General features: G+C 43.6%; 1 protein-coding gene across 3 annotated transcripts in view; it reads right to left on the minus strand.

Annotated features, from left to right (window-relative positions):
• The window catches only part of LOC121081609 (lipoxygenase homology domain-containing protein 1-like), a 60,835-nt gene that overhangs the window by 31,406 nt on the left and 8,821 nt on the right, over positions 1 to 20,608 (minus strand). Inside the window, exons 1-4 of one of the 3 annotated variants that reach the window (XM_040580794.1) lie at positions 18,183 to 18,290; positions 11,766 to 11,974; positions 6,923 to 7,108; positions 4,063 to 4,190 (exon numbers count right to left, since the gene is read on the minus strand). In XM_040580794.1, coding sequence (XP_040436728.1) covers positions 4,063 to 4,190; positions 6,923 to 7,108; positions 11,766 to 11,897 — 446 coding nt within the window. In that variant the 5' untranslated portion in view covers positions 11,898 to 11,974; positions 18,183 to 18,290. Of the gene's footprint in view, positions 1 to 4,062; positions 4,191 to 6,922; positions 7,109 to 11,765; positions 11,975 to 12,055; positions 12,423 to 18,182; positions 18,291 to 20,608 lie in introns of those variants that run through there. The other 2 variants (XM_040580796.1, XM_040580793.1) reach the window with 2 other exon arrangements.

Here is a 20,608-nt window from a genome sequence, read left to right on the forward strand (position 1 = left end):
CAGGTTTCTGCACATTGCCTTCCTCCTGGCATCTGCCCACATGCCTGCCCTTAGCCCATCCTGACTAGAATGCAAAGCAATTTTGCTTAAACTTCTTTTGCTAAGATGCAGCGCATAACTTTGCATTTGCCGTGGAGATAGTTGCTGCAGCTCAGCTAAATACGGCAACCTGATTGCAAGTCAGAGCCCAGTTTAGTAAGCACAGGCAAATTGTGTTAGAAAGGAGCCAAACCCAACCGTCCCATGCTCCCCTCATGAATTTGGGGTACTTTAATTTGCAAACTAGCTCTGTCTTTGGTAGGAACCAGCGTGGGTTTGTGTAACATTGCATGAAAGGTCTTATCCTCTGCTTGGCTGCTGTATACAGGCACAAGGATGTGCATGAACCGCTCATCCATAGCAAGCAGCAAAAAGCAGGAAAATAGGGAAACAGCGAACATATGCCTCCTGAAGAAGCTACTACACTGACTAGGACAGCAGCCACCTTACCTCCCTCTTAGCATCAGTGGCTCTAGGAAGAAAGCCTTGCTTCTCAGAAAGTGCTGACTCAGACTCAATATTACTCTATTCAGAGCAAGCGTATTTTCTAGGTTTGCCCCTCAAATACTCTGGCAGACCTGCTGTGGGCTTGGAGATGGAAATACAACCCTTGCTAAGCAGAAGGGCAGCCAAATCCGGGGCACCTACCAAGCACCACCGTCACCGCTCTGCTGTTAAGGTTCCTCCTTTGTGCAAACTTCTCCTCGTGAGTTACCTGGGTCCACTGAGAGGTCTGGAGGGAGCTCTGCAAACTGAGGCTGCTGCCAATAATATAGACAAGCCATTATGATGATACCTGGCAATGTACTCAGCCCCCTATAGCTGTGCAGTGCCAGGATACGGAGGAAAAAAAAACATTTCTTTAGCAACCTCTGCTCAGATTACACCCTGCAACATGAATGTGATTATCCACATGCCATTATCTGCGCCTGCATAGCTGCAGATGTTAGCAACAGGGATTGGCTCCAGGCGCTCTGTTTTCATCCAGCATCGCTTTCCCTGCCCTCCCAGAGGCATTTGGACAGGGCGTTTTGGTCCCAGTCCATTTCTAGTTATTAAGGGTTATGTTTGCTCTTTGAAAAACTCCCTTCTTGTTATTTGTCTTTCTCTGGTACCGGACAGCAAGACAGCCTGTCTTACTGCGAGAAAGAGAATGTGCTTTTGTGCCTGAACTGGACTGATTTCCACATCTATTTAAAAGAAAAAAAAAAAAAGGTGTGACCCTTCCAGCCTGAATTATCCCACAATCCCACGATCAGTTTTCATTACACTCACTATTACCTACAAAGCTTCATAGAAGACTCTTACTCTGATCCTTTCCAGGCTGAGTGACTCTAAGCTAGTCTGTTAGTAAAATAAACCTTTATTTATCTTCAGTAAATGCTCTGTTTACGGTTTGTAAGGCTGATACTCACCTGTTACTTTCAAGAAGTCATTGTACTAGAGGGAAGCAATTGCTAAAGTGACAAACTGGGTGATCCAAGAGCTCTTTTCTATCCCTAGTCTATATGAACGTGAACATAAGCCTGAAAAAAACTGAGGAAGAAGTACCCAGACAAGCTGACTGCCGCTGCTCCTTTTCCAGGACACTGAATCATTTATCTGAAGGATTTCATTAAGCTTTCCTACCCATGCCTGCACTTACATTTCTATTGCCCAGAGGTCTTGGCAATAACAGTAATGTAGCTAGAATTGCCTTAAATCTGCAGCAGGTTAGACAGACTGTTCTTCATAATGCACTAAGCTGCTGTGAGTGAATTGGCACTGGATAGCCCCCAAAAAGATGAAGTACCTTTTCCCATTTGGTTGCAGCAGCTCTCACCCATCCCTCACTGCTGGCGCGAAGGCTGGCGAGATTTCCATGCAAAACAAAAGCCGGGGAAGCCTGTCTTGTTAAAAGCTGGATGGAGACTGGTGGGAGTGGTGTGGAAACAGGCAATATGTGTATCTGGGGCCAGGCACGTCCTCTACAGAGGGGTGCTAATGAGACAACAAGAGCTCTGTACAGTTGGAGGTCTGATACAGAGCACCTCCAGCTAGCAGATGTACCAGTACATCTTCAAAGAACAGCACAGCACCCTGGATATATTAACATATTAATAGCTGTGTTTTACACATCTTTCTTTATACAGCCCCAATGAGTTTTCACCATCTTTTGCAGATCGACCGGCAGAAGACAACCCAAGCAACTAACAACATACAAACTGTGCGGCTCTCCTTTATTGCATTTTTATAACCTTATTTCAGAGATTATCCATGCCACCCATATAGACAAATATGATGGGCTTTATAGACCACATAGTTTAGGAGTATCACCTGTCTGGCCAGGTGGAGCAAAGCTTCAATCCTTCTCTTGAGGGGCTGGAGATGTTTTGGTCCCTTTTAGAGATTTTTGGTTGACATACCCTGATGTGAAGTGCGCTTTACTTTTAAATACAAACAGTTGTGGTCCATTTTCCCACCTACTAGAACTGAAGGTTGGGCTTAAAATACTTGAAGACAGATCAGTTTGGGATTGCCTAGGGTCTTGGAAGGAGGATGTCAGTGATAGCCAGACTTGCTGGTAACCCAAGTGGATTACCTGACATGTTGGATGTCTCTCTGTGATGGGCAGCAGGGCCAAGAGCTACGGTTTTCTGTGTGACTCAGCTGTGTTCCTCATGGAGATTTTAGCCAGCAGCACCCCTATGATTTTTTCAGGGCAAATAAGGGTCGTGGTTGTTACTAACTAAACACATGAAAGTTTCAAACTTAGCTGAACACGCTTGCCCAGACACCCAGTCTGCTATGACAACTGCAAGTAAAACATCTCCTGAGCAAACACCTCTCTGCAGGAATCCTTATTTCCAGTTATCCAGCCAACACATGATAAGCAATGCTACATCATCAGGAGGTTAGAGGAAGAGTCCAGCATCACATCAGCAGGCTGAGCTCAAGGTGTATGACCAAATGCTCCAGCCCTGCTGATGCTCTGTAGATGCTTTACTAAGACCAGAGGTAGTCAATTAAATTTAAGTCTGATGAAGCCCAGCTCTAAAACACAGTTAGTGCCATGTTTGTTCTTGAGCATGACAAACCTTTCTGTATCAAGGGAGGTGCTAGAAAGGAACAGGAAAACATTAGGAAATGGATCAGTTGCATGTGAATTTTTTTGGCTTACATAAATGCTGGTGTCAGACTAGAGTTATGGTGTTTGTTAGCTGTTTCTGCTGAAGAAAACATGAGCTTTCACCTTTTTACGAAAATCTGAGCACACAGTGCAGCACTATCCACAGCTCACACCATAAGGCCATGTCTGGCCAGGCAGATGTCATCACATGTCCCTTTTGCGCCAGCTGCAGACAAGCCGGCTCCAGTTCCAAAACCATATTAGTGTGGCACAGAGTGTGAGCTAAGAAGCCCATTTCTAGCAGGGCCCTCAGCTTAGCAGCTCAGGCCCTGGCATCTCTTGCGTGGCTTCTGGACCAAGGTGGGTGACATCTGGCCAGCTGAGGAATGGGAAGGAGCAGACGGAGGACTTAGCACCTTCCCATCACAGGCACTTCCCAAGGCAGGTGTGTGTATGTTGGCTTGTGTTTCTTTCATTATGCAGTTACTCATGCACTCCCATTAAATTATTTTAAAATTAAATTACTTATTCTTCCACAAAAGATGCATTTTGCAGAAATTGTATCTGTGGTTTCATGCAAAGTCCACAGTTCCTTTTGGAGCCGACACAGGACTTCACAATTTTTATTTTTGTTCACAATGCTTATCTCTAAACCAACTGAGGAACAGGTTAAACAAAACTTCTAAAAATGAGAAAGGATGGTTTCCCTGGCTACACAGTGCTCTCCCTTCCTCTGCTCTGCTAAATGCATTACAGCAACACCTACAAGGAGCCAGCTCCTCATCTATAAAGTCAATGAGTTTATCTTTGTGTTTCAGTGAGAGCACGATCCAAGCCCCAGGTGCTTCTTGACTTGAGACTTGAATCAGTTATCATTTCACTTCTAACCAACAAAAATGGCAAAGTTACTGTACCTGTCTCCATTTTTATCCAGCTGCATCTCCTCAGTGTTCCCATTGGATCCAAAGACCATCATGAAAATACTTGCATCGGTACCACCGCTTTCGATGTCTCCAGTCACAACTGTGACTTCATAGAGGATCTGGTGAAGATTTGAAACAATCAGAAGGTCTCATTAGGACAGCCGCCCTTAACTCATGCAAAAGCCCAAGCAAAAGGCTAGGCAGGCTTTGCAGGAGATCTACTTATTTGTCAGAAATGGTTACAACACAGCTTCTTGGTTTCTCTCCACACTGTGGTTCTCAGAGGCAAAGTTAGGGATTGAAACTTGCTATAGGATCTTCCTCCTTGCACCACCGATGGTGTTTTTTTCTGAAGATTTTTTCTGCATAGATAGACTCAGAGAGAGACACGTGTATTGACGACCTCTGCTTGGGGAGCGCTGAAGACCTGGCAAACTGCTTCTCCACGGGAGTCACCACCTTCACGTCAGTGGGTGGGTCTCCAACCCTCTGCTACTGGCCTCTCCTCGCAGACGCCTCCCAGCTCTCCAGACCCCCATACTGCACTGAACTCTTGCCATTTTTACAGAAACAGCTCCCAAAGGCACAATTGTTTCTTTCCCTTGACTGCAAAATGCTTTCCCCAAGTGTTCAGTGTCTATCTGGGCAACATTCAGTCCAACATCGCTAACAGTTTTGAAGCCTATGCATCCAAGTTCTCCTTAGAGCAGGAAAACGCAGCCATCCTATTTCCCCATGGGATACACGCTGCTGCACCGAACGCAGAGCGTTCCCAGATCCTGTACGTTGCTGTAATGCCAATTTGTGAAGAGATGTTTTGCATCATTTTCACCTTATCAGCCTAACTTTGTTCTTTTCTCCTGACGTGAATAATAAGATTCAGAATAAAATATTTCAAAAGCATGCAAGTCCTGGTGGCTGTTAGTGGCAATAAGACTTTTCGGCCACTCGGGGGCTTTCAAGATTGTACCTATGGTAACAGGACCTCTGGATGGAAGAGGTGAAAGAACGTCAAGAAAGAGCCCCCAAAAAACATATTTCAAATAGTGCACTGCTAGGCAAGTTTTATTGGCCTGAATTGTGATTGCAACATAAATAGACAGTGCAAAGGAATAATGTCATAGGAAACACATTTTTCACGTTTATTCAATCCTGAGTAACCTGTCCACCACATATTCAGCCACACACATTTTAAATCACAGCAAAGCATCATATTTGCTGTAGGTAGGAGAATAAAACCTCTTTTGCCGATGCATTAAAGGTTTTTAATGACTGTGGTGGACACTGACTAGTTTCTCTATGTATGGGAAGGCAAATAGTCAATTTAAAGCACAGGGGGGATATCAAGCCAGGAAGAAAATTAAATTGAAATGGGTATGTATGGCTGTGCAAGAGTCAAGCAAAAGCAAAACAAAATAGCCTTAACTTCCCCAAAGATGTTAAATGTATTAGTCTTCTTCGAACTCTAAAAAAAATAATAATTAAATGCAGTTTCTAACTACAGCTGTTTACGAGGGAACAGTCCCAAATTCCCTCAACTAGGAGAGTGATCAGAAAGTCAAATGTGCATTTCTGATTTCATGTCTCAAACATCCCCCCTGATTTCTTTCAAACCTTTCAGCAAGTTTCTGGCCAAATATCACAGAAAAAAAAAAATTAGCTAGATGCGTCTATTTTTGGCATGCTTATGAAAATACATATTCAGGATTGGGCTTTTAAAGGAAGACTGAACATAAGTCTTCATTAACATCCACTTCAATCTACGGGCAAGCCATCAGCTCACTGATAGGAGTTTGGAAACCTTACCCGGAAGGTTAAACGACTGATGGGAAGGTTTTAAGAGATTAGATTTTAACCTTGGTATTCAGTCTGAGGGAGGTTTTTCCCTCTTAGGTCAATTCACTGAAACCTGCGCTGAGCTGTTGAATCCTTCACAGATGCTAAAAATGTTATCACGTTTTCCTGTGTCTGGTGAAGAAAGATTTCAGGAGAATATCTTTAGCTTGGGAGTCAAGAGCAGCGTAAAGAAAAATCAATGTGCTATGAAAGTGTAAACTCACTGTAAATAGAAACACATCTATAGAGGTTTTAAATTGCCATACAGGTATTAAACACAGTATTATTGTCCCATTCATCCAGACCGTTATTTCCATTATAAATCTTACATCCAAAATCAGCATAGCTCAGCTTTCTAATTTGTACTTGCTTGAAATACGGCATAGCACACATTACTTCAAATTTCATATATCGGGATGAAAAGATTGTATCTTTTTTTCACTGCTTATTTAACTTTAATCAGTTATTCATTTCAAAGATCAAGCTTACAAACATCTCCATGTTTCAACAATTTCCAGTTATCATTTAGTTTCCTTATCCCCTATTAGAAAAGCTGATAAGTAGCCACACTATGCAGAGATTAAAATACTTCCACTGCTCTAATTTGATGTGTTACAATTATCCTCTCAAACAAAACATGACCGAGTTAGATTGCACCAAGGTGTTCACCTTGCAGCTGCATCCACTCTATGGGCACCAGGTGATGCAGTGGGTGCTCCAGGTGTGGTGACAAAATGAGGACATGCTGCTGAACTGTGTCCTACCTGCTCTGCCCTCCCCTGTCCTTCTGCCTGTGCCATGGCTGCATCCATCTGGCATTAGGAAACAGTGCTCTAAGGGATAATGATGCTAAACCAATCCGAATGATTTAGCTAAAGAAATAAAAAGGAAACCCACTGCAAATAAAAGGCTCAAACTGCAGACAGAAGTCAAAATATGAGAAATGCTGACACGAGGCCTGTATCAGTACAGGTCCATGCAACAGCTGAAGATACAAAATGAGCCTAGAGCTTACCTTGAGGCCAACATTAACACAGTCTGCATCCAGGATGTTGAGGATTCGTGAGGTGAGTCCATCACCTTTGTCTCTGGCCAGCCAGCATTTGCAGACAAAGTTATACATGACACCTTTGGTGGGCACAACAATGGTGAGCTCTTCCAACAGCCAGCAGCTCTCAGGGGTAGCACCATCATGCCCTACCTGGGAGAGTCAGTGAGAAAACACCTGCTTATTATAGGGCTTTTCTTTGCAGGAGAGACCCTTACTGGGTGTGTTAGCCACTGGTGAAGGACCAGAAGTGTTGGCTACACACACCATCACACAAGCCACTTCCACAGTGGAACAGAGGGAGCTGTGAAACAGTCCGTGCCATTGCTGCCCAACAGGCAAGACATCAGTGCACGTGGCAGCTGATACAGGTGAGGCAGCTCAGGTCATCAGCTGCTGAGCGTGAGGGAAGGCAGGACACTGCCAGTCCCAACAGTAAGGAAGGTAGGCTGGACCGACCTACGTACAAACATGTCCTGTCTCTTACTACTCTGCTTCTGCTCAGTTGACCTCTGTCCGCAAGTTTATGGATCTCTGCAGACGCATTTCTCCATCTTTCCAACCCCTTCCACTGCTGTTGCAACACTTAGAAGAAGTGACTATCCAAAGCTTCATAGGCAAGACGAAAGGCACAGCTAGGCCAAACACCCACATGCATTGTTCAAGCGCTCCTCTCCTCACAAATCCACCTCTAAGTCACCTACACGTGTCAGGCTCTTTCTTTGCTTCCCGTCTCCTTAAAATGCAAAAGTCCCATGTTTGTACAGGAGCCAACAGATGGAGCTGGCATCTGCAGCTGGTTGTCTTTCAAGGACCACCTCCTTCAAGCTCAAGAACAGTCCATCCTGGAGAGCAGGAAGCCACACAAGAGTGGCAGGAAGGCTGTACGGATGAACAAGGGGCTCCTAACAAAATTTCAATGGAAAAAGGAAGAATTCTAGAGGTGGCAGCAGGGACAGGGGACCTGGAGAAATATAAACACTGCCCAAGTGTACAGGGTTGAGACTGGGAAATTCAAAGCTCACCTGGAGCTGAATATGGTCTTAAGAGCCATGAAAAGAAGCAAGCAACGTTTCTACAGGTATATCAGCAGGAAAAGGATGCTGATCGTGCAAACTTGTCCAAGAAACTGCATATATCCCTCTTACAGAATGTGGGCAATTCATCCTGGGGCAAACTGACAATTTAAATTATGTATCCCAGCTTATGTACAAAACTCAGTCAGCCAGTCATTCCAGTGAGCTATCTGTACATAAATGGTTGAATAAAAGAGCTACCTGCAGTTCATTGTTTTCAGAGCAAGTGTTGTTTGTGTCATTGCTAGGAAAATGAGGTCCTGAGTTCTCACTGACTTTGTTTTTAAATTATTAGGATATTTAGAGTTGCTCAGAAAATACTTGTTAATAACAGATTCATCTAGGGTAAAGTATCTGTAGTGTCTATATTCCACGCCCCCACCCCCCAAATAAGTGATCTTTTTTATCTGTCTCAGCCATCACTGCTATTAAGAGTATTATTACTATACTAATGTCTGTGCAGCTGCAGAAAATTGGAGTTAACCACTAGGGAAATTCAAGTCTACAATGGATGTGTGAATACTCAGATTCTTGGGGTGTGAGGTGAATGGGAATATCACACTTGCTTTCGCATTTCCTCTCTACCAGCTTGGCTGCTTTTCTCCAAACCCAAAGCCCTTCTGAGCTGCACATGACCTCTCAAGGCCTGTTGTGGGATGGTATAGATGAGATGGTGGGGAAAGTTCAGGGCAATGGCTCTGCAGCAAAGCAGGGACAAAGCAGCTAGAGGGAAAATCCCAATGAAGCTGTTAAAGTCTTCTGCTCTTTGGGGTTCATTGCAGCCCTCTCCTAAAGCATCATTCCAAGACATTGCTAGGTACCAGGCTTTCACGAGAACCTTTGGTATCAGTGGCTGGCCAGAAGAAATCATCCTGCACATCCAGCTGCCTTGGAGAACCTGCACGCAAGCAGATTTCCAAGGGACTCAAGAACAATGTTGTAAAGTCTGGTATAAATTCATCCAGTGCTGAGCCTTCCTTATGGCTGGACTTCTAGAGCAGAGCACCAGGATTTGTCTTTCAGCTCCAAGCAAATCTTTAGATAGACCATGCCAAGACAGTGAATGATGCAAAGCCATAGCCACACCAGTGGTGTAGCCTGGACATGCATAAAAATATCACGAGTTCTTTGGGCTGAGATGGTTAACTAGGTTAAGGATGACAGAATTTCAAAGGCAAGTAGGTCCTTGGGCTGTAACTCATTCCTACAGACCTTGAGGGACTTTTGAGTACTTCCTATCACCAAGACCAAGATGCTCAACTTGCACTGAGCAACTCACAATCACATAGAAACTAAACACAACAGGGGGGAAATGGAAGAGAACTTGAATGGTAGATGGAAGGAAAAGATTCAAAAATATGGGATTTCCTGCTTATTCTGGAAGGTACAGAGAAATCTAGAGAGACCTGAGGGTCTTGCAGTATCAGATCCCTAATCAGTGAGAGACTGGACTTGCAACACATAAATGTCTTTGGCTTTACTCTGTGCTTGTGATGGAGAAAGGCTCTAAACCAGAAGTGGTTTAGAAATGCAGACCAATGCAGGGCTCTTCTGGACATTGCTGTGTCTCTCTGCAGCAACAGCAGCCTTGGGACAGAAATACTTTCATTCATTAGGAGAAGAAATATTAAAACTTGTTTTAAGAACACAGTATAAAGTGCCCATACCAAATAGCTTGTATTATTTATTTTCATGTCAGCACGTCTATTAAAGTACACTGGTAGTAAATATTGTATCTGTAGAGTTACAAGACAGGTATAAATGGGCCCCTTTCAAATTACTTCATGTTCCACTGTTTCTGCTTTCACTAGAGTACATTTGCAGCAGGAGAATAATACCAAACTAGAAGTGGCATCACGCTGCAAATCTTACGATCCTACTAAATCCTGCAGTCTGCTGCCTGCGTTATACAGAGGGCATCTGGAAACTTAATCCCCATGCTATGCTATTTTCACATGGTAACTCATATTCAGAACTTCTTGCCTTCTTCCAGAAGCAGCCAAATGCCAAATCTGAGAACGAACTGTTCCTCACTTTTCCCAAGTAGATAACTAGCAATTTTCTGCAATGTCCCTGAACACTGTAATTTTCTACAAGGAAAATATGGACCGATTCCATGGCAACCATGACAGACTGGCACATCGAAGTCATCACTGGAACGTGGACCAACAAGAAGAGACCTTCCAAGCAGAGGGCACTGCATGAAGGAAGGCAGAAGGCCAGGAGCAGATGGCTCCTCTGACCATGAGCTGGGGGCTTACAAACTAACAGGGGAAAATGAGCAAGAGGTGAGGAAGCAGACTGGTGAGATCACTGAGGATAGGGGTGAAAGAGTGCAGAAGACCATCACCCAGCCTGAAAGCTACACGTTATTTCTTTTCCTAACTCTGCATTTCATTTGCACTTTTTTCTCTTCTTTCTCATTTGTAATCCTTGTCAAATTATTTTTTCCCTCGCTTCTGCTTATTTCCAAGTGTCTGCTCCTACTTTCCCCATCCTTTACCCCTTCCACACCCTACTCACTGTCTCTTTGGCATCCCTTTCTATGTCTTTCTTCAGCCTGCTTTTTATGTCTTTCTGACACTGAGTGGTTATACTGGCTTTTTCCTCCCCCTCTGTCCCAATCCATGGCTGTTTCCATGTGCACAGAGTCTGGAAGAGAAGGATTTATCCACTTGATTCACTTTCAAAGTCTGACCCACAGATGCACTAGGTAAAAAGTGCCACTAATACTCATAATAAGCAGGCACTTGGAGTGCATTAAGAAAATGGTTTGGTAATAAATGTAGTATGGAGACTTCTCAAGGTGTCAGAATCCATTGCTTGAATGAAAACTAACGGGGATGCTTCAGTCTATCATCTGCTACAACAGGATGTACAGCTTCAAAGATTTTTCAATTAGTTAGGATTTCCCTATATTTTTTCCACATATCTCTCTCCAAATACACAAGCATGTGCATCAACAGGTAGGTTTACCGCAACACAAGGCATGAGGTAAAAATAAAATTAAATAGGCTTTTTGAAGTCCTCAGATGCTGTCAGTTTCAGCGTGTGTGTGTGAAGCTGGAGCAGGCTTTCAGGATATGGAACTGACATATGAAACAAGAATAATGTACACATACGCTCCGGAAGATTCATGTGAAGTTTAAGCTCTGTGATGGAAAGTCTATGCAAATTCCGTCTCCCTGAGCCATAGCAGAAAAAATGGGTCCTGTACCAAAATCTATTTGTGAACGTTACTTATGAACGATGATTAATTTTCTTCTCTAAGCCTGGGTCCTCCAAGCTGTAAAAACAATTTTCATCTTTAGCTAGAAAATTATACAAGGTGTGTTTCTCACTGCAGGCACAATTTATGAAACCCAACTGGAAGTAGTGTAAAAATCAACTAGGGAAAAGACTGATGGAGGATTGCATCCTGCAAACCTTCATCTGTCAAAAGCAGGGCTTGACTAAGAAAAATCAGTGCCAGAGATGGGAGAAAACCGGGACATGTTACAACTTCCTTATAATTCAAAATTATCTTCTGCCTCCCAAGGATCTTGGTTTTGTGAGTTGTAAAGAATACTTGTTTTCAGGTTCAGACACATGTGAAATCTCATTATCACATCCCTGTTTACATTCCTTTTAGACCCAAGTGCCTTTACCTCACTGCTAAGAATAACAGGAATCTGCACTTTCTTTAGCCACGTATTTCTCATGCCTCCAATACTCATGCCGCACTCACAAAGTACCTCCACTTTTTTGATCTCCCCAACATCCAGGCCCCAGACAGAGAATTTTTCTACAGAGCCATCTGCAAATTCGTCTTTTTCTTCCGAGAGATCCAGCCACAGCCTCTCCGTCTGCGCTTTCCCAGGACCCATGATGATGATGAACACCCGGCTGTCGGTGCTGGAGTCGTATTCTGTGCCTGTTGTGACGGTGACGTGGTATGGGATCACTGCAAGGAACAGAGGTGTAGTCATCAGAAAAGCCTCACACAAATACATTTACGTGAGACTTCAGAAAACCAGGGACTCACCCCATCAGAAGGAGCCGCTGTGCATGCTGAATAGGTTCACATCTCATTGAACTCAGTGGGAGAAGGGATAACACCACACTGCACCAGGCTACAAACACGCATGGGAGACTGCGTTCTCATACACACTGGGGACAGGACTCTGCAAGGGTTAATTTCCCCAGGCAATGCTACTGGCTCCAAGGAGGTTATAAGTCCAGATCTCTCCCTAATAGCTGACAGAACAGCAAAGGGCTTAAATCCTTGTTTACACCAAGAGACCTTCCCAATGATGAGAATGAGCACCTAAATCTTATTTAGGCTATTAGACCAAAGCGGTCTTACACTCACCATTCAATAAAGGCAAATAAATCTATGCTGACTCCAAGGTGAACCACCAGTGACTGAATGTCCCGGTACAACCACAGACGTCCTCCTTTGTGCTTCATTCAAGGATTGCTGTGATCTATGGGGCAGCTCAGGGTTTTAGCATCCCTTTGCAAATCCAGGCGAACTATGAATAATCCTTGTATTAAAGCTGGGTCACTCAATATTTTTATATATTGAGCAATAATATTGGTTAAGGGGAAAACCTTCAGGCCAAGGCTTGGGACTTAGCAGCTTTTTTGGTGGTTTTCAGAAATTTCAGTTCAGCTGTTAAAAGGGAGGAAGTGCCAGACTGCTTTTCAAGTGCTTTCCAAAAGCTCATTTGGGTAAGCCGAGCGGGTGGTGTGGAATTAGACACTGAATACTCGTCTGATTTCTCAGAACATTTGTGCAGGGCCGTTCGAACCGTTCTGACAAGACTCAGAGCTCTGAAAGTTGCCTTGTCCCAGACTCAAAACTCAGCCTGGCTTCATCATCGCTTTTTCAATTAAAAAAAAATAAAAATATTTATAAACCTTGAGAAAAAAAAACTTGTTTGGCTTTCAAGTATTGCGTGATTGACATCTAATTTTGGTTTCTGATGATTAACAAAACTTTTGGGGTGGGGGTTTTGCTAGACACTCACATCAAACTCAGAATATGCATGCAGTGTCAGGGAAGGCGTGAACCCACGCTCACCAGATCTGTGCTTACCTCTGGACAGAGCAGAACCCAGAGAGATTCATTCAGCCCCGGTTTGAGGATTTTGTGTACCAGTACAAAATGAATGGATGATTAGGCAAGACTTATTGTCACCTTTATGGCATCGTTTACGTTTCAGCGTGTGCATCAGCATGATGATATGCAATGCATTCTTCACAGACTAACCATTGGAGCTGCAGGTATTAGCAGGAGAAAGGGTTTAGCTGTAGACAAGATAGATTTTTGTAAGAATATATCAAGGGGTCATGTTTAGAACAGCTCCAGACTCCTCTTTTAAAAGAAGTATTTTTGAATAGGGGCAAAACTTTCTTTTTTACAATTTTGATCCTGTTCTGCTGTGACAGAGTAAGTTCACACGACTACCAGCATTTTCAACTGACGTTACAGCCTCAAGCCAAATTACTTGAAAGGCTTATATAAAAATAAGAACGATGAGAAACTGTTGTCATTTCCCACTCTAAATTACAGATACAGAGACACAGAGTAGCTTGCTACCAGACAGCAGAAAACACTGTTTGCTTTTCTTTCCTCTAAAAACTAGAAAAGCAATCCTTCAATTTGTTTATCTGCCGTCCCTAATTGTCTCCCTCTTCCTCTGGGATTCAAAGTTCTACCTGTTCAAACACAGGAGAATGCAAAGCCTGTGGAATGTGGCCACAGAAGGACAGCACAGGTCCTCCAGCCCATCTTCCTTTGTCCCCTGTTTTCTTGCTTCCCTGCAGGGAGTTCAGGCTGTTTGAGGGCATGTGTCCCCCTCACAAGGGGCTGGGTTTCTTTAGGGATCCAGACCACATCACTGCCAGCACTGCCTTCCAGCATGGAGCGGCATTCCCAGTTCAGACCCAAGTGGGTTTCTAGTCAACAGGAACTTTCTCCTCACTCCATCCTCATATCACCTCCTGCCCCTCAAAGGTATTCACCATTCTGAGCATGAAAGAGTCCGAACTGAGCTGTGCAAACTCCTTTTCCCAGGCAACTCCCAATACTACTTCCCCTAATCAACTAATTCACAGCTGGCTTTTTATCCAGCTCAGGAGGTGGCTGGCTGGCTCACACAGTCCATCTTATCTGACATTCCTTCAGGATGCGTTTTATTTAATGGGGCCATGTCACTGCAACAGAGATAGCTGTGGTGACAAGCTCCAGGACTCGGAGAAGAAAGACCACCCTGGTACAATGGGGATGATGGGAACTATCCTAGCTCTGCTGGAGGGTGGCTCTCATGGGAGATGCTGATGTTTTACCCATTATTTGTGAAACTACATGGAATGCCAACATGGCAGATGTTATCCATTGTCTCACCACAGAAGCAATATCAGAAGGAACATGGGAAACACTTATTTTTCATTTGAACACAATATGGGATTACAAAAGAAGGGTTGCCACAAGACACATGGGTTGCAGAACAGGTTAAGCAATGTGCAGCATTATGTTTGCTTCACAACTTAAAGGTGGGGGACACGTGACCCAGGTATCACATCACAGCAACCTGCTGGGCATCAGCTGATCTGCAGTAACCATTTGTTTGAATTCCCTTGGACCATGACAGTGAAAGCTATCTTAGACTCCTAAGCCAAATTACATCATTTTACACTTGGCTTACCATGAAGTTTAAGTTTAATTATTTTGCGGTTGCTGTGGACTAAGAACAGTCACAGTAGCTGTGACTCAGCTCCTGCCCAGTTACTTGTTACAGCACAGTATCTTAACCATACATCTAAAATCTTAATCTGAAGCTGAAAGACCTCATGTAGGATGACAACAAACTGCAGGCACAATTTAGATGATAAGTCATTGTCCTGGAACGCAGAGGCAGTTAATGAAAAGGTATATAAATAGAGAGAAAAAAGTCTGTGTGGTAATGAAGTTATAAGGAAATATAGATGGACTGGGGAAGTTTTCCGCAAAGGTTAACTTTAGCTGGTGGGCACTGGTTTTCCAGGCTTCCTTCACAGCCAGGACAGAAAAAAAACCTGCACAACTTGCCCACCTTCTATTGGCAGAGGACGAGCGAGACTAGCCTCCCTGAGCAAAAGCTGGCCTTTGCAGACACAGTCCAGCATATTTCACTTCTTTTAAGAGGCGATCCAGAAGCAGATTTTTATATCCAGCTTTGCTTTGTCCCAGGAACCAGAGCATAAAGATTAAACCCTACACTAGAGCCACCAACTGTTCTCATCAGTTACTTGAGCAGAAAACTCAGTCCAGGGTTCATAGGTTACCTGTCTTTCAGCAGCAGCCCTTACAGACCATCCTCCTCCTCTGCCCAGCTGTAAGACAGACCACCTTCTAGAAAAGAACAAACTCACCTGAGCACTCTCAGTCAAAGCTTGTTCCCTGGGAGCCACGAGGCTTACTCATGTTCTTGCTCAGCTCCCAGTATCCCACTCCCTTCCCAACCCAAGAGCTGCTGTGATGCAGCTATGTGTTGTAAGGAAGACTTGAAGGGCTCTAAAATAAGTCACGTTTAAATTCATGTTAAAAAGACATCCTTGGTGTGGAGACACCACCAGCCTGATTACGAGGTGGAGAGATGGCTTAAATGTGGCATACAAGGTCTCAAGATTCAAAGCTGCCTTTGGTAATCCATATCCAATATGCTACATGAAGTATAATCTTGAGTAGATCAAAGAGATGGGGTGGGGGGTGGGGGGTGGGGAAAGCTGATATCAGCAACAAGAGCTACTTTAGGGAATCATGTGGAAAAGGGACTCTGATAGTCCAAGGGAGTGTCTTTTGGTGATAATATGTCTGACTTGCCTACTGTCCCTCTCACAGCATTGGATCCTTTGAAGGAAACTTCAGCCAAAACTATACAAAACTTGCAGAAATCCTTCCCTTAACTCTCTCAGACCCTGCTGTTCAGAACATAGTGTCACTTCTCCCCACCTCTAGATGTGATGAAGTTGGTGGTGGAGGGGGAGGGAGAATGATTCCTCAGGTCAGTGGGTTTCTTTCTGAAGAGGCCCTACAGATGTTGTTGACTAGCTCCTCTCCCACATTTGGTGGGGTGGATGGACTCACCTAACTTGAGGCATCTGAGGGACACGATTTGTTATTGCAGTTGTCCGTAGAGGTCACCTGTGCATTTTACCTCACTGTGACAGAAGACAGCGTACCCTTGAATAACCACCTGCCTAACGATACTGTCACACTGCCCAACACTGTTTGGTACATCTGCTAGCAATGGAGAAGTTAATTCTGACAAGCTGCAGCATCCCAGATTTTCACAGGAGAGAAAGAAGAGGGTTGGAAACACTGAAGTTGCTGTGAACTTCATGGCTTTTTTCCACTGTTAGGGCTGGAGAGCTATAGGAAAAGCAACAATCACAAACACACAGGCACTGACCCAGCTGTTCCCAAAGCAGTCACAGGACAAGGCAAGGAGAAGAAGTTTGCTGTTCTGCCTCTCCTTGCTCTTCACCAGGATGAACACAGCCCATCAAGCACTGAAAGCCCAGAACACATGCATGCGTGCAATCAAACACAGCACTTGCTCACGTGATCCTTCTTCTGCCGCCTTGACCAAGCTGGATTTTTTTGCCTCCTTCAGGTCTGAGTTGCTATCCTGACTTGACAGGCTGGGAGATGAGCCACCCAGGCTGTTTCGCTCGCCATCATAGCTCTAGTTGGAAGGCATGTACAGGAGGGTCATGAGGTTAAGGGCTCAAGTGATGTCAGCTGTTCCCATATGCCTCCAAGAACAACATAAGAAGAACACCCCGTAGATCCCCAGGTAGCTTTTTGCTCAGTGTAGCTCAAGTAAATGTGACTTGTAATTGACAGCAGGTCATTCATTTACTTCATTAGTAACCCTGACAGGCCATTTTGGATGCGTGTTATAAAGAAAGAAAAGGTAATGGAACCTCACAGGCTCCAGTGACAGTGGTGTGTCGTGACTTTTTCTCTGCTACCTGTGTAAGCAATAGCCACAGAAAATTCAGATGGATGGAGCAGGGTCAGGTTTGTTTATCAGGACACACACTGTGCTGTCAGAGTAATGTAGCTAGTACAGGTCAAAGAGCATAAGAGGAAAAGTACTGTAAAGCTACAAATACGGCGAGAAAAAAAAATTAAACATCTATTGTATTTGATGGTATTTGAAGAGCAACTTCAAATGCATTCAGTGTCATTGTCCAATAAATGCAAGGGTCTTGCCACACAGTGATGTAATTTAAAAAAAAAAAAAAAAAAAAAAGTAATGATTAGCTTTTCATCATTATAAATTATATGAAAACCGGGTAAGTGTGACCACAAGAATTCATAGCATTGTCTGCTGCAATTTTATGATGGAGCATATGGTAATACTCATCCATGGCCTAACTCTTCTTACATCCATTCTGTTGTATTCAGGATGAGTCTGGCCCAATTTCATTGATGATAATTTTAGTGGTAACTGTCAATTAAAATGTCACTGTATTTTGCAAAGTGGACTCCTTAAATACAATGGATTTATAATCAGCTGCTTTATTATGTCTCACTGTATAGAAGCAAGAGAGGTCTATTAATCTTGTTTGCTAATTGCAGTTAGTGCATGTACCTCAAATTCCAATTAGCAAGTAGAAAGGGCATTTAACTAAAAAAACATTCGGTGCTTTGAGTGTTGGGAAACAGACCAGACTTTTTATGCTTGGCAGTGGTGGAAGAAGGAGCTGAAAAGCTAAACCCATCCAGTTCAATGAGGATGAAGTCAAAGGACCCAATATTCTGGCCTGAGGACTGAATAGTGGGACCCATAACTAACCTGCTTTGTGAGCACAGCAAGGAGCACAGCAGGGAAATGTACTCTACTGTGCATCAGTAAGGTACTTGGACTCTCATCTGAAGAGTGTCACTTAGACTCCTTGATTTTTCTGTTGAAATTGCAAACTATAGAGCTAGTGATACTGGGCTGAGAGTGGCCACACTTTCAGCACTTGTCTGAAAATCACAAGTTCATTTTGGACAAGCCAAAACTAACAAAGTCCCTCGTAGGTTGTCTCGGATGTCAACCAGATATTCAATCCTTTCATTTTCATTGGTAGCAGTGGGTTGGGTTCACAGCTTGGAACCGCCACCATACCTGTTCATAAAGTGTACGCCCGATCTTTTTGTCCTCTTTCTTTTTAGAGAGCCAGCGCTCACACAGGAAAGTGAAGGACTCCTCCGTGGTCTCATCCAGGATCTCTACTTTTTCCAGGAACCAGTCGGGACGGGACATGCTATTGTCATGACGAATCTTGATCTTGTACAAAATGCCAAGGTCCACAGCCTCTATAGTAAATGTATCCTCCTGCAGAGTGTTCAATAGCAGCTGCTTCTGTTAACGAGCTCTCAACAGATCATCTACTGAACAAAGGCAGACAGAGACTACAGAGCACAATATGTGTTTAAATTTCATCTCACATGACGGTGTTTGGTTAAAAGCTCTGCAGCAGTCTAGAGAGGCATATCTGTACGCTAAAACTGTTCTGCAGGGAAGCATTTTGAAGCTGGCTTCTGCTATGAGGGGAACTGCACAAAATATCACTTTTAACCAATCAGAATATTGAATTCCTGGAATTTTACATCCTGATTTTTAAGTCTAAGTATACTTCCCTTTCTAATCCAGTTAGATTTGTATGGACAATCCAGATAAGACAATCTTTGCCGTCATTATATCCAAGAATCTCCATATGAGGCCGTGAATACGACTCATTGGGTAGCCACAGAGTGCCCCTTTTGGAGTTACTTTGTCAAACATGGGTGCAACTTAGATCCCATCCATTTATTGTGCTCTGCGGTGAATTACAATATGTACCACATATGTGCAAATCAGTTGCACAGAGGCAATGGGAATGGGAGAGCTCAGGTCTTGTGTGCTCTCAAATCTGCAGCTAACAATCTGAGGCATTTTACACGGACCAAGTTCAGGATTTGTCTATCAGCGACATTGCAGAAACATCTACCCCTTTGCTGCAGTGCCTGTCGCTTGTAATACCTAGCTGACAATCCATACAAAGCATTTTAAGGAGTAATGAACATGGTAAATGGAGTCAATCAATTCATCCCTCATAGGAAAACTGAGACTATAAAGACAGTCATGGACTTGTTAGGCTAAAGGCTGTGAAATGGAATGTGCTGTTAACCCGTTGCATTTGTACCTGTCCTCTTTCAAACTTGTTGAAGTTCGTTTCAGATTTGCTGAGTTTTCTCTCTCCTGTGTCCCCCAGGTCTCCGTAGATATTTAGGAAAACATTAGCATCTGTCCCAGCACCATAGATATCTCCAGTGAACACGCTGATCTTGTACATGTGAACTGCGGAAAGAAAGGGAGACGTGATTTCTGGCCCGATGAATTATTAAGGTCCATCTTAGATATTGAATTTATCTAAGAAAATGGTTCCCAAACTTTCTGCTCATCGCTCAGTTCTTGGAGGTTTCAAATCCCATATGCTTTGTCCTTCCAGGCAAATGATCCAAGGACTGGGGAATCACTGGGCTGAAATGTGCTGACTTCCCTTCTCTCCACCTAATCAATGCCTGTGTGTTGCTTTGATCCAGAGTTCATGGTTAAAAATGCCAAGAATCGTTACGGTTGTTAGTGGATGCGAAGTCAATAGAGGTGAGGTAACTCAGCACCTTTTCATACTGAGGCTCAAGGGACGTATATCTAAGAACAAGTGATGCAGTGCTGGGAATTCTTAATACTCCATTTTCCATAAACAAACTCCAGGGATTCAGATGTGCAGTTACTACCAGAGTTTATGGCATGTATCTCTATAAATTCCCCAAATGGAAAGAGAACAGGTTTCTGGGTCCTTTTGCTGAGACAGTGTTTAATTAAGGAATTGTTGGAGCTGTGCGGTTTAAGTACCCTTTCTCTTTAAGCTGCTCAATGATGATCCAATAAAACCTCATCAAGTCTTCAGAAATGTGCTTTACTAAACCTGTTAAATACTCCTACTTTTATTTTGCTACTCTTTTCCTAATTACACAGGGAAAACAAACAGTTACCGAAAGCACCCTCGCCAGGAAAGCAATTAAGGACTGTGCAAGTCTGATTACCCTGGTGGCATATGAGCCTTGGAGGATGCCTCCTTGCAAATCCCAGGGCAATGCAGATGAGGAAAAGGTGCAAAGTCTCAGTTAGGATTCCTCTTTGTACTTGAACAGCATCAAAGAAAATATCTATATTGTATTTTTCTTCCCAGTACAATAGGGCCTGTTCTGCTTCATTGTCCATGAAAGATTTCCATTGATTTCTCTTAGACATGGATCAGGATCGTCACCTGAAACCATTCATCTGGCTAGGTGCAATGCCAGGCTTTCTGGTTTGCCTCTTCACATCATGTTCTACAAAGTTACAGCTTCGTATTTGAGAGAAAACCGCTGCACTGGTATTGAAGGAAGCAATGTGTAGAGTGTAATTAGTCAACGCATCCCTCTTTGGTTTTTGCTTACCGGTTGTAGCGACCTTCAGGACTGAAATGCAGCCTACCAAATAAAGGATGATCCCCAAAACACCCC

Source organism: Falco naumanni, chromosome Z, assembly GCF_017639655.2.
Source record: "Falco naumanni isolate bFalNau1 chromosome Z, bFalNau1.pat, whole genome shotgun sequence".
NCBI lineage: Eukaryota > Metazoa > Chordata > Aves > Falconiformes > Falconidae > Falco > Falco naumanni.